At 45.5% G+C, this 13486-nt stretch overlaps 1 protein-coding gene across 5 annotated transcripts in view; it reads right to left on the bottom strand.

Annotated features, from left to right (window-relative positions):
• Window positions 1–13486, bottom strand: part of Ipo5 (importin 5) — a 52714-nt gene that overhangs the window by 34277 nt on the left and 4951 nt on the right. For 2 of the 5 annotated variants that reach the window (XM_031360999.1, XM_031360998.1), the window contains exons 3-4: window positions 6239–6362; window positions 2910–3003 (exon numbers count right to left, since the gene is read on the bottom strand). In XM_031360999.1, the coding sequence (XP_031216859.1) occupies window positions 2910–2999 (90 nt within the window). In that variant the 5' untranslated portion in view covers window positions 3000–3003; window positions 6239–6362. The remainder of the gene's footprint in view (window positions 1–2909; window positions 3004–6238; window positions 6363–13486) is intronic. The other 3 variants (XM_031360994.1, XM_031360996.1, XM_031360995.1) reach the window with 2 other exon arrangements.

Below are 13486 nucleotides of genomic sequence, written 5' to 3'. Positions count from 1 at the left end.
CCAAAATCATTTTCTTTTCTTTCCTTTCCCTCCCTTCTTGTTTTGAAGTAGGGTCTCTTTATTCAGCCCTAGCTGGCAGGCCTGGAACTTACTAGATCAGGTTGGCCTTGAACTCAGGAGATCCTCCTGGCTTGGCTCTCCAGTGATGGATGGAATTAAAGACATATGCTACCAAACCCATCTCAAAATCATTTCCTTAAATATGAGAAACATTTTCAGGCTGGTGAGATGGCTCAGCGAGTAAGAGCACCAACTGCTCTTCCGAAGGTCATGAGTTCAAATCCCAGTAACCACTTGGTGGCTCACGACCACCTGTAATGAAATCTGATGCCCTCTTCTGGTGGCTTGAAGACAGCTACAGTGTACTCATTTATAATAATAAATAAATCTTAAAAAAAATTTTCTATAAAGGTAGAAAGTCCTTGTAGATTTGAAAATAAAAGTATTAAATGGCTTGAATAAATGGAGAAACATTTTTAGAAAATTTAAAGTCTTTCAACCACTTCAACAAAATTTAACAATGTGAGTTTCACTGTTTGACTTCTTATATGAGTAAATGTAACCTCAGTCAAGAGTCTGGTATGGATTTGTCAACTGAGTATTTTTATTTTGGCTGAGGAAATTACAAATATATTCTCAGAGCCCATGCCAATTTTTCAGCTTCGGTAAAGTATTTTCATATCTGTTTCATCATTTTGTTTAGGTTACTTATAAATTTTTTCAGGCAAAAGGGGGAAATTGAGAGCTTGTGTAGTCTTTTTCCCCCCCTTTTCTAGGAAGTTTTATTTACAACTTACTATTATACCATATGGTATCAAGGACCACCCCCACCCCGAATTTGCTCTTTTGCCAAACTAACAAAATTCTGTGTCATAGTACTTACTTTCTATATATGTTCTCAGGATATATTAAGAAAAATGTAGTATCTAAATATTTTCACTAGGAATAGAGACATAAAGTACTAACAGCACTTATTTCCGATTGTTCTTTATGAGAAAATGTGCTGAATGCTACTAACTATCCCTAAAGTGATGTAAGAGATAAAAGATTTACAACAGGCACCAAATTGGAATTCAAGCTGAACCAGACACTGGTATTTAGTTCAATAGAAGAGAGATTCCCCACCAGGCTTGACAATAGACTTAAGCAACTGGAGGGAAGGGGGGGGGGAATTAAACTAGCTTACTAATTACAAAGCAGGTCTGCTCTGCAACAGGCGGAAATTCCTATTATACAGTGGGATTAGGAACTTGCTTTGGTTTAAAAAAATTACCTCGAGTTTGCAGAAAGTATCAGAATGTTTAGGCACCATCACATCCCAAGTGGAAACTGTTGCAAGTAACACAATTTTAAATAATATACCACCTTTAAAATAAACCTGGCAAAGCCTGCCCAGACAAGTATACACATACTTCTATGTGCAGTTCTCCTCAAACACACTAGAAGCATCAATTACTCATTCATAGGGAGATGCTCCTATAAATAATGCACCTTATCTGTATAATGTATGGTCTTCTGGGTGACAATGTGAAATGAACCGAGGGAAAATTCAATTTGCAAAATTATGTATACTATAAATCCACTCAGGTAACATGATGTGTACATGAATGCTTTTAAAGACACATTTTCAAGGAAGACTCATGAAATAATCGTGGAGAATGGTTAAGAATTGTTCCGTTTGAATTTCACCCTATACATTGTATATTACTTGACTAAGGCAGCCATGGGAACCGGTGCACTCAGGAAGCTAGGACTGCCACAGGTTTGCCGGCTTGTGTAAACTAGAGCCAAACCTTATCTCCCCTCCCCCCAAAATTAATTTTAAAAATACCATTAAAAAAGGGTTTAAAGCACCATTTCACACCGAGGTTAAGCTTCCAACGTATTTACTTATTAAACTAAGTGTGGCCAGACTATCCTTTCTACTCAAAGAAAAATTAGCAATTGTGTTTTTAAAAGACAGCTCCCAACTTTAGTTCGGTAAGTTCAAGACATGTCAACGTCACTAGCTATACAGAGTAAAACACATCTTTGTTCTGTAAGTAAAGGCATCGACACATCTTCAGAGCCTCCTAAAAAACTTCAGACACATGAGTCGCAAGGAGCTCCACGTATCAACTTTCCTAGAAATTACCTCGCAAAAAATCTGAGCTTCAACACTAACAATGTATCATCGACTTCTATTGAGCTAATAGTATTATTGCTAGCTTGCAAATGGGCTTCTAACTGCATCTGAAATGGAACTCTTGAACTAAGGACGGGTTGAGAACGATCTGGGTTATATGAAAAAGAGATGGCACTGGCCCAGTTAGTCACAGTTCCCAGGATATCCCATTTATAAACCCAAATCTCTAGAGATCAGACAAAATTCGAAGGAAGAAGAGCAGAGCGAGGTGGTCAGCAGGAATCCCTCAAAGGCAACTTCACCCGATCTCGAAGGCACCGGCTTGTGCAGTTCCTTTTAGAAACCAGAAAGGGGATCGAGGGAAAGACGCCGCAAGGCAGCGACAGGCAGGACACGCGTTTCCCAGTGCTGGGACGGGGAAGGGAGCGGCAGGGGTGTGGGGGAAGCGGGACCGGTCAGGAGCTGCCGGGGTCTGGCCGTCCGGGAGGGCTGGTGGGCCACGCGGGGAAAGCAGGGCTGGGGTGCAGGGCCCGCGGGCGGGCGGGGCGGCGCGTCAGGCGCGGTGGCACGTGTGCGCGGGTCGGCGGCGAGGCAACCGGCGCCGCCGCTGCACGGGCCGGAAGGGCCGGGGCCGGGCGGGAGGCGCGCACGTGGGCTGCGGGGCCGCCGTCCGCCAGCCGGGCCGCCCTGCGCCGCTCGGCCGGCCGACGAGCGCCCCAGGGCCGGCGGGCCGCGGAGGAGAAGGCTCGGCGCGCCGGGGCCGCGGGGCCGCCGATCCGCTTACCTCCGCCTGTTTCCGGACCACATTGTCGGGGCTGAGCAGGTTTCCCAGGAGCAGGTAGAACTGTTGCTGCTCCGCCGCGGCCGCCGCCATTGCGCTAGGCGTGAGAGAGAGAAGGAGGGAGCCGTGAGGCGCGCTGGCGGGCCGGCGGGAGGGTTGGGGGCGGGCCCAGCGCGGCGACCGGCACCAGCGGCGGCGCGGGGATAAGGGGCCGGGCGGGAAGGGCGGGGCCGAGGGGCCGGGGAGGACGGGGCGGGGCCTCGCGCCCTCTCACCCCGTCGCGGCCGCCGGCGCCGGCGTCCCATTGGCTCGTGGCGCGGGGGGCGTGCCCGAGGCCGCCCCTCGAGGGCCATGCCGATTGGTCACGCACCCTGCGGTGTCGTCACTCCAGCGCGCGCCGGGAGGCGGGGCCGGCGGGTGCGTGTGGCGGCCCGAGGGCCGCTGTAGGACGAGGTTGGGGTTCGTGGGGCGAGGGTGGGGAGGAGCCGACCCGGCAGGGCTGCCGCGAGGGGCGTGAGGCCGGGCCCGGAGGAGGGGCCAGCTCCTGAGCGCGGGAGATTTCGGCGCCGCTGGCTGGCTGGCTGGCAGGATTCCCTTCCCTGCCGCCCGACGCGTAGCCGGGCCTTAGGGCTTTGGGGCTCCACGACCCCACCCCCCCATCCCAACCTGCCCAGCAGCGATCACACACTCGTTCACACACACACACACACACACACACACACACACACCCCCGCCTCTGCAGCCCCCTCCGTCTCTCTGGCCCTATGGTGTCGTGTGGTCCCCTCAGCTTGTGACTCAGGTGGCCCCTACCCTCCGCTGTCGTGTGACTCACGTCCCGGGACTGTCCCGGAAGAGGGGTTGCTCATCACGGACTCTCCCCCTCCCCCGCACTTCTCCGCCCGGGATCAAAGCACACACACTCCCACCCGGGAACTGCCACCGGTCCTGGCGTTTGGAGCTTCTTTGCTCTCTAAGGATGGGAGAAGTCATGAGCCACTCCCTAAGGTGGTTGATCTTAAAGATAGTTGATGCGTGCCAGCGCGGAGGGGACCAGAGCCTGCTTCCCTCTCCCATCCCCCCCCCCAAACTCCAATGCTTAAACAACAGCGTTGGCCCATCTCTCAATCTCGGGCTGCCTAAGCAGGAGAGAGCAGAGCTCAAATCGAAACACTTTGAGAATCATGTCCTATTCAGAAGGACCTATTAAGGTCCACAGACACAAATGCTCATATCAAAAGAAAAAACCGACTCCCAAACTAATGTATGAAAAGTTCTGACATTGAAAAACATAATGTGGCCGGGCAGTGGTGGCCCACGCCTTTAATCCCAGCACTTGGGAGGCAGAGGCAGGTGGATTTCTGAGTTCGAGGTCAGCCTGGTCTACAGAGTGAGTTCCAGGACAGCCAGGGCCACACAGAGAAACCCTGTCTCGAAAAACCACCAAAAAGAAAAAGGAAAAAAAAAAAGAAAAAAGAAAAACATAACGTTGCCCAAGAATGAAAGAGCATCCCCAGTTGTTCCACAAAATAGATATGCTGGCCTCCCAAAAAGGAAGAATGCAATCAGGGTTGGAGCTACAACTATCAAAGGACAACCTTTCTCCACAAATCAGATTCTGTTGTAAAAAGTTTGACTGGCTCTCAACTCCCAAGTTTATCCCAGCTCCTTTGCCCAGACTCTGTTGAAAGCCTACTGTGTGTCCAAAGCATTGCCCAAGTTGAGGATGACAGCAGATGAAAACAGTATATCTTGTGTCAAAAGGACTCTATTACTTGCTAAGTAATAGGTTTCCACAGCCTGAGGCAGGTAGCTGCAGCTCAGGAACTCATGGGATTTATCTTGGAGTTTTTTTGTTTGTTTGTTTCTTGTTGGCAATTGTACGTTTTGAAAATATTAAATATTTTCTCTTGGGTGATATTAAAGTTTGGTCTCATGGTCCATGGTCAGGTCATGCAAAATCTGGCCCTGGGATCACTTGGAATCATGAGAACCAATCACAGTTTCTGCAGTGGCATTTAGTTGATTTGTGGAGAAAGTCACTCCTTCTAGCTGCCACACTGGCAGGGCTCTTTCTCTACAGGAGACCAGCGTAACTAGTGTGCAGAACTGGTTTCCTACCAGGAATTCATTCTTTGGTTACATTTGTTTTCTTCAAGGTCAGACCATTTCATATATTAATTTGGAGTTGATTTTTTATGTTGTTGTTGTGTGTGTGGGTATGTGTGTGTGAGAGAGAGAGAAAAAGGAGAGAGAGAATGAATAGGACATGAATTCCTCATTCAGAGTTCTTAAAATTTGGGGAATTACTAACCAATTTTTAATTATCTAGGTAACAGTGAAATAAGACAAATTACCTAGAGATACACACACACATATACATACATACACACACACACACACACACACACATATGGTTGTAGCTAAAACTATAGATTTCTCCACAAATCAAATTCTGTTATAAAAATCTTGGCTGGCTCTCGACTCCAAGTTTATCCTAGTGCCTTTGCCCAGACTCTGTTAACAAAGAGCTGATCTATACATTGCCTATATACAGGGTTTGGGTATGTAGATCAGTGGTAGAGTCTTTGTCTAGCATGCATGAAGTCCTGGGTTTGGCAACACTGCTTAAGCGAAGCCTGAAGATTCCTGCCTGTAAGAACAGCACTCTGGATGTGGAAGAAGCGGGACGATTAGGAGTTCAAGATCAAGCTCACTCTTGGCTGCTTAGAGATGAAGCAGCCTGGGCTACAATGAGGCTTTGATTAAAACAGCAGACAAATACTTATGGATGATTATTAAACAATAAACATCCCAACCTAAGTTTGTGCATCAAGAGCTCTATGGGAGTGGTAGTTGTATCTCTAGTTTGTTTCCTTTGGTTGTTGAGTCTCACTGTCTACCTCTGGCTGGGCTGGAAATCACAGAGCCTCTCCTGCTTCCACTTCCCAAGTGCTGGGTTAAAAGTGTGTGCCTATTGATGACTCAATGTATCTAGTTCAAAAGGAGTTGTGCTTTCAGTTTAAGAATGTAAACTGCACATGGAATTTTAAAGATAACTAACATTTTATATCAATAACATGCAGAATAGTATATTGGGTTAAAGTCTATTAATGAAATTTACTAACTATATATATATATATATCAATCATTTTTAGCTGTTTCTCTACTTATTAAAGTATGGCTAGTTAGAAACAAAAATAACATGTAAAAAAACACATTTTACTTGTATTGGATAGTGCTTTGCTAAAGAATAAAATATGTGGCTAAACCCAGTTGCACTCTATACTTGGTCATTTGAATTAGGTATTGACTTAGAGGGATCCGTCAGTTACCGTACAGTGTTTCCTGTCGCTCCCAGTTTTTGGCTTGATTCTCAGGGATTTGGAGACATGGCACAGCACGACACAGTACTCTCTGAGCGGTGTTCCTTGCTTAGGAATTGCGTTTCCCTGCTGGCTTGACATAAACAGAATTGAAGACCTTTAGAAGACAATAGGGTCGATTCTGACCTTGTAGAATAAAAATGTACAGCTGAGCCTGGTGGCTGGTGGTTCAAACTGTTAGTCCCAGAACTCAGGGTGACCTGAGTATGATCCCCAGGACTCTCATTCTTTTTCTAATGTGACCTTCCCAAGTTGTCCTTTGATTTCTACATACACACACTTGCTGTACGTGCTGTACGTATACACACACACACACACACACAGTGTTTTTTTTTTTTGAAATCAAGTACTGGTCAAGAGCTAAAGAAAAATATTTCCACCCGACAGTGGTGGCACACGCCTTTAATCCCAGCACTTAGGAGGCAGAGGCAGGCAGATTTCTGAGTTCGAGGCCAGTCTGGTCTACAGAGTGAGTTCCAGGACAGCCAGGGCTACACAGAGAAACCCTGTCTCTAAAAACCAAGAAAACAAAAACAAAAAAATTTCCTGGAGGGTGACTGTTTTTATTTAAATGTGGCAAATAGCTTTACATACCATCCCCTTTGCTGCATTTTAACCAGAAATAAAAATACACTTAGCAGAAGGATTTCATTTTTAAGATTAATGTTTTTACTTAGAATGCAAATATGTTGAATGGGAAAGAATGGAAAAAAGACACATCATATAAACAGTTCCCAAAAGAAGGCTGCCGGAAGCGGAGCCCAGGACCAAAAGTATGCTTTGGGTGTAAGGGCAGCTGAAGCTGGGGGACCAGTCAGGGTCAACTGGGATTCTGTCTCAAGTGAGCTCAGTTCTTGGAAGCCACGTGAAGGCAAAAGGAGACCACCTTCCCACAAAGTTGTCCTCTGACCTCTAAGTGTGTGTGGCAATACTTGTACCCACAGACATACATCACATACATTTTTTACAACAAAATGTCATTAGTGAGGGGATATTTCTATTACAGAAGGGACAACCCGATCAGAGAGATACAGGATAAACATTTTTAGTTTGATAATTTCCTTATATGTGAAAGAAACACAATCCACACATATCTACATGGAGTGGGTGAGAGAGTGTGCGTGTGGGTGCGTTATGTGCCTGCCACATGGTGTGTGAAGTCAGAGGACAGGGAATTGGCTCTTTTCTTCCTTCCACCATGTGGGTCTCAGGGATCAAACTCAGATTGTATGGCTTGGCGGCAAGAGTCTTTACTGGCTGATCTGTCTTGCCAGCCCAGACACAGAAGTTCTAAACACGTGAATCTAAAAATGCCCCAAATAAAGCTTGACCCCATGTAAGAAATTAGACAGCTCAGTGAGAACAGTTTGAGATGTTAGTTCCCACCTTCAGCAACTGATAGGATAGCCAGGTATGTAGATAGAAGACAGAAGAGAGACACAACACGCTATAAATCCAGTGTCCCTACTAGGTTTGCATAGGACACCACCCACTAACAACTCTGAGTACACATTTTCCTGGAGCATATACAGCATGATCCAGGATGGATCCTATTTTTTAAAAAGGTTGCAATTATTTGACCGTAATAGATTAGACTTAAGGACCACAAGGAATCTGAAAACTTGACATGTATGTAGAGATTAAATAGTACACCCTTCAGTGGCAGCCATATTAAAGGATGACTCATGAGAGAAATTAGGAAACACCAGAGAATGATAAAATTCTCAGACAGCAGGCTCCTAAGGGAAATCAGAGTTGTAAACACCTCCATAAGAAAAGACGTGGGCTGGAGAGATGGCTCAGTGGTTAATAGCACTGACTGTTCTTCCGAACGTCCTGAGTTCAAATCCCAGCAACCACATGGTGGCTCACATCCACCTACCAATGAGATCTGATGCCCTCTTCTGATGTGTATGAAGACAGCTACAGTGTACTTATGTATAATAATAAATAAATCTTTGGGCCGGAGTAAGCAGGGATGGCCAGAGTGAGCAAAGTTGACCGGAGCAAGTGGAGGTCCTAAAAAATCAATTCCCAACAACCACATGAAGGCTCACAACCATCTGTACAGCTACAGTGTACTCACATACATAAAATAAATAAATCTTTAAAAAAAGAAAAGATTCAAGATGCCAGGTGGAATGGTTTCTTCCAGTAATCCCAGCACTTAGGAGGCCAGAGCTGCTGTATGCCATCCCCAGTGCTGAAGTAACAGGCTTGGGCCCTCATATCTAGCTCCTGATTTTTGTTTGTTTGTTTTTTGTTTTTTCAAGACAGGGTTTCTCTGTGTATCCCTGACTATCCTGGAACTCACTCTGTAGACCAGGCTGGCCTCGAACTCAGAAATTCGCCTGCCTCTACCTCGCAAGTGCTGGGATTAAAGGCATGTGCCACCACTGCCCGGCTATTTATTTATTTTCAATGTGGCTACTTTGTGGTGCCCAGTTGTTTGGTTAAATACAAGACTAGATATTGCTGAGAAAGAATTTGAGGGATGTGATCTAAGGTTTGTAATTCATCAACTTAGGAAAATAGACTGCCCTCCATTTTTCGTAACTTGAGACTGTAGTAAGAACCATTCAGACTTTTGGAGCAAGGAACAATTCCATCCCAAGGGGATTTGGGTGCCTTTCAGATTTCAAGCTCCAGGCCACACTATTAGCTGCTATCAGGACTTGCAGAGGGTTGGTTCTCTCACATTTTGACCTTGCTGTTTCCCACGGTGCTAAGAGCTAATTCTTTTGTGTTTGTTTTGTTTTGTTTTGTTTTGTTTGAGACAGGGTTTCTCTGTGTAGCCCTGGCTGTCCTGGAGCTCACTGTGTAGACCAGGCTGACCTTGAACTCAGAAATCCACCTGCCTCTGCCTCCCAAGTGTTGGGATTAAAGGTGTGCACCACCACTGCCCAGCTAAAAGCTAATTCTTTACAGTAAATATTAAATATTTTGCACTCTGCATGGTGGCACATTCCTGGAGGTAGGGAAGGCAGATCACTGTGACTTCAAGGCCAGGTTGGTCTATTTAGTAATATACAGAACTGTGTAACCAGTCTGGCCTTGAACTCACATTGAAGTTGAGGATAATCTTAAACTGATCTAAATTCTGGTATTACAGGCTTGTTACAGCCTGATGGGTTGTGTATGGTGCTGAGGGATTGAAGTGGGCTTCCTACGTGCAACTTAAAACATTCAACCAGTAGAATAACAACTCAAGGTCTCTCAGTGCTTAACACCACCATGAGAGCCAGGCAGTGGTGGAGCACGCCTTTAATCCCAGCACTTGGGAGGTAGAGGCAGGTAGATCTCTGAGTTCAAGGCCAGCCTGGTCTGCAGAGTGAGTTCCAGGACATCCAAGGCTACACAGAGAAACCCTGTCTCGAAAAAACAAAAAACAAACCAAAACAAAAAAACACCACCATGAGAGTGAAAAGGGAACCTGTAGAATGGGAGGAAACGTGTGCAAGCCATTTATCCTTTAGGGACTTGTGTTCAAAACATACCTATAAAGAACTCTTACACTCAACAAGAAAGCAGCCCAATTAAGATGTGAGCATAGCATTTGATATACATTCCTGCGAGGGGAATATACAAATGAACAATAAACACATGGAAAATGGTCAACAGCATTAACCATTACAGACATGCCAAGAAAAACCTCAAGGTACCATTTTGTCTGGAGTCCCTGTTTTAGTTAGAAGGGTAGTATTAATTGTTGCTGCCGAGAATGTGGGGTTACTGAAACCCTCATCCTGGAATCCCCAGGCTCAGGTCCCTCTTGCTTTGCTGATGAAGCATGTGGAGCAGCTGAGCCTTGGACAGTGGCAGAGGGAAGACTGTCAACTGGGGATCGAGGAAACCCAGTGTGGTGCAAGTAGACAGCCAGGATGTACTCGGCAATGAAAAGAAATAGAATACAGACGCGTGCAACATAACATGGATGAACTTTAGGATCGTTTTTTACAAAGTGCAAAATATCTTTGTGATGTCAGACACAAAGGCTCAAGAACGAAATGTCCAGAATGGGAAAAAAAAAATCAGTTTAAATAAATGAATGGTTGCCGAGTGCCTGGGGGTGGGGCAGAGGGGCAAAGAGGTGAGGGAGTAGAAGACGGCTGATACTTCTGTCAGGTTTTTGGTGGAGGGAAGGGGTCCATAGTTTTAATCATCTACTCTTCAATCCCCATAGTCACTAGGGAAGACTGAACCTCAGCCAAGGATCTACGGAGATCAGGTTGGCCTGTGGGCAAGTCTGGGGGTGAGCAGCCACTGAAGGAGGGTTGTGTCAGAAATCTAGTTGGGAGGAAATGGGAGGAAATGTGTGGCAGGAGGCAGCCAGTTCTCACTAGTTTCTGCCTTGCCTTGCTTGCCTCATCCTCTGCAATAGGGCTGTAGTTTATGAGGCACAGTGAATTCTTTCCTCTCACGTTGCTTTTGGTGATGGCGTTTTATACTGAGCAGCAGAAAGCAAGCTAACATGGCTAAGGAAGAGGTTCATGAATATAGCAGTGGTAATGGATGTACAATTGTAAATATCCTAAACTAACAATTGTATACTTCAAAACACTGAACTTAGGTGGGGAGGACATGCACATGCAGTGGGGAATTAAATGTAGCCTGATGTGGTGGTGCACAGGCAGGCAGATCTCTGAGTTTGAGGCCAGCCTGGTCTACACAGCAATTTTTTAGGACAGCCAGAGATTTTTTTAAAGAAAGATTTATTTATTTATATGTAAGTACACTGTAGCTGTCTTCAGATACCTCAGAAGAGGGCATCAGATCTCATTATGGACGGTTGTGAGCCACCATGTGGTTGCTGGGATTTGAACTCAGGACTTTCGGAAGAGCAGTTAGTGCTGTTACCTGCTGAGCCATCTCTCCAGCCCCAGACAGCCAAAGGTTTGAGGGTTATGAAATCCTCATAATCAGGGTCAGAGAAACTTCGTCTAATAAAACCAAACCAACCAACCAACCAAACAAACAAACAAACTAACTAACTAACTAACTAACTAACTAACTAACTAACTAACAAACCCCTTTAAATGTCATTTTAAAACATATTGAGCCAGGGCTGGCTCCACACAATTAGTCACAGCACTCAGAAGGTAGAGGCTGATCTCTTGGAGTTTGTGAGCAGTCAAGTGTACACAGCAAGCTCCAGGCTAACTGAGACGCACAATGAGACCCTGTGGACAAAACCCCAAAAACCTCCCCATAAAAAAAAAGCAAAAAACCTAACCAAAACCTAAATGAAAAAGGTTCTTCTTTATGATACATGGATTATATTCCAATTAAGTATTACTTTAAAATACTTTACAAACTTGAAGGCAATTGATCTTGACTCAGTTATTTGATCTTTTTTATTAATCTTTTAACAATATTTTTCCTTGTGTTCAGAATGTATGAATGACAGCATTCATAACCCTCAAATCTCTGAGCATTCCTATGTGACGTATTTGGGGGGAAACAGAAGGGACAACTGCAGCAAGACTCAGGCTACATGTTTTGTTTGTTTTAGGGGCTTTTTTTTGGGGGGGGGAGGTTTTTTTTTTCTATTCACAGAGAACACCTTACAGTTGGATGCTTGGACATACTTTGCTGCAAGTCTTGAGATGGCACACCCAGGGAGCAATAACATCATATCCCAAACTTGTAGCTCCCAGCTGGATAGACTTTTAGCAACCTAAAGGACTTCCTGTTCCTCTTCTCCACAGCCTTCAGCTCTACACACTTTTTACCACATTTGACTGCATTAGTATTTTACTATTTAATGAACACCTTGGTTGTGTGTGTATTTGTGAATATTGTATTGGCCCCTGTGGGTTTCAGTGAAGACAGAGTTCTCATCCTCTCTTTCTTTTTCTTTCTGAGGTCTTACTATGTAGATCAGCCTGGCTACAAAATCACAATCCTCCTGCCTCCACCTTTAGTTGGTAAGACTATGAGCATAGGCTACCACACCCTCAGGTTTTCAATCTGTAGCTGGGATGGGAGATAATGAACAAGTGAACAGAAGTTAATTTCCTACAGTGATACCAGAGAGAAAGACGAGTGAGGCCAAGATTGGAGGGTGCGGGGCTGGAGAAATGGTTCAGTGATTAAGAGCTATGACTAGGGCTGGTGAGATGGCTCAGCGGGGAAGAGCACTGACTGCTCTTCGGAAGGTCATGAGTTCAAATCCCAGCAACCACATGGTGGCTTACAACCATCCATAATGAGATCTGACGCCCTCTTCTTGTGTGTCTGAAGACAGCTACAGTATACTTCGATGTAATAATAAATAAAATCTTAAAAAAAAAAAGATTGAAGTGGGGGCAGGGCAACTCAAGGGTCACAGTGTTGAGAGATTTTTTGCTGAAAAAAAAAAAGAAGAAAAATGAGAGGAAATGGAGGCATGGAGAGAGCAGCACAAACCCTGTACAGTGAGGATGAATCATACACTGTAGACGGGAGGAAAGCGTGTAGCCAGACTGGAGTAAGGAAGGTGGGGTGGGGAGGGCCTAGGAGGGACATAAGGCCATCACCCAGGCATTGTCCCAGCTGAGCAGTTCAACTCGCTGTAAGAAAGAGGGAAGCCCCTGGAGGATTAATAGACTATCTCAGAAGGAACATTTGAGGGACTAGGATGTGCCCCACCGGGAGAGAGCTCGCCTAGCACGTTCTCAGTTCTGGATTCTGCCCGCGTAAGCTGAGTGGTAGCTGACGATTGTAATCTCAGGACTTTGGAGGTTGAAAGCAAGAGGCTCCTAAGCTCTTGGTCATCTTCAGCTACACACCAGGTTAGGCCAGGGTGCCATACGTGGGCTTCCCTTTCTTTCTCAAAAGGCCGAAACAAAACCAGAGATAGTTCTAAAGACAAACTGTAGAAATAGGAGGGAAAGTGAAGGTGTGTAGGGTAGGGACCTTTGCCCAGAGGCACGGAAAGTAATGGCTCCAACAGCAGTGTTCAAAACGGTCGGATTCAGCAGTTTTCATTTGTTTTTTAGAATCTCAGTTGAGCGTGGCAGCAAACATCTTTGACCTCAACACTCATGAGGCAGAGAGGCAGAGGGATCTCTGTGAGTTCCCAGTCTTTCTGGTGTGGTCAGCATAGAAAGTTCTAGGAGTACAAAGAGACCCTGTCTCAAGAAATAAAGGCAGTGGTGGCGCATGCCTTTAATCCCAGCATTTGGGAGGCAGAGGCAGGCAGATTTCTGAGTTCGA

The sequence above is a fragment of the Mastomys coucha genome, unplaced genomic scaffold (genome assembly GCF_008632895.1).
Source record: "Mastomys coucha isolate ucsf_1 unplaced genomic scaffold, UCSF_Mcou_1 pScaffold9, whole genome shotgun sequence".
In the NCBI taxonomy this organism is placed as follows: Eukaryota; Metazoa; Chordata; class Mammalia; order Rodentia; family Muridae; genus Mastomys; species Mastomys coucha.
Note: the sequence above shows the minus strand (reverse complement) of the source record. Positions and strands in the feature narration are given on the sequence as shown.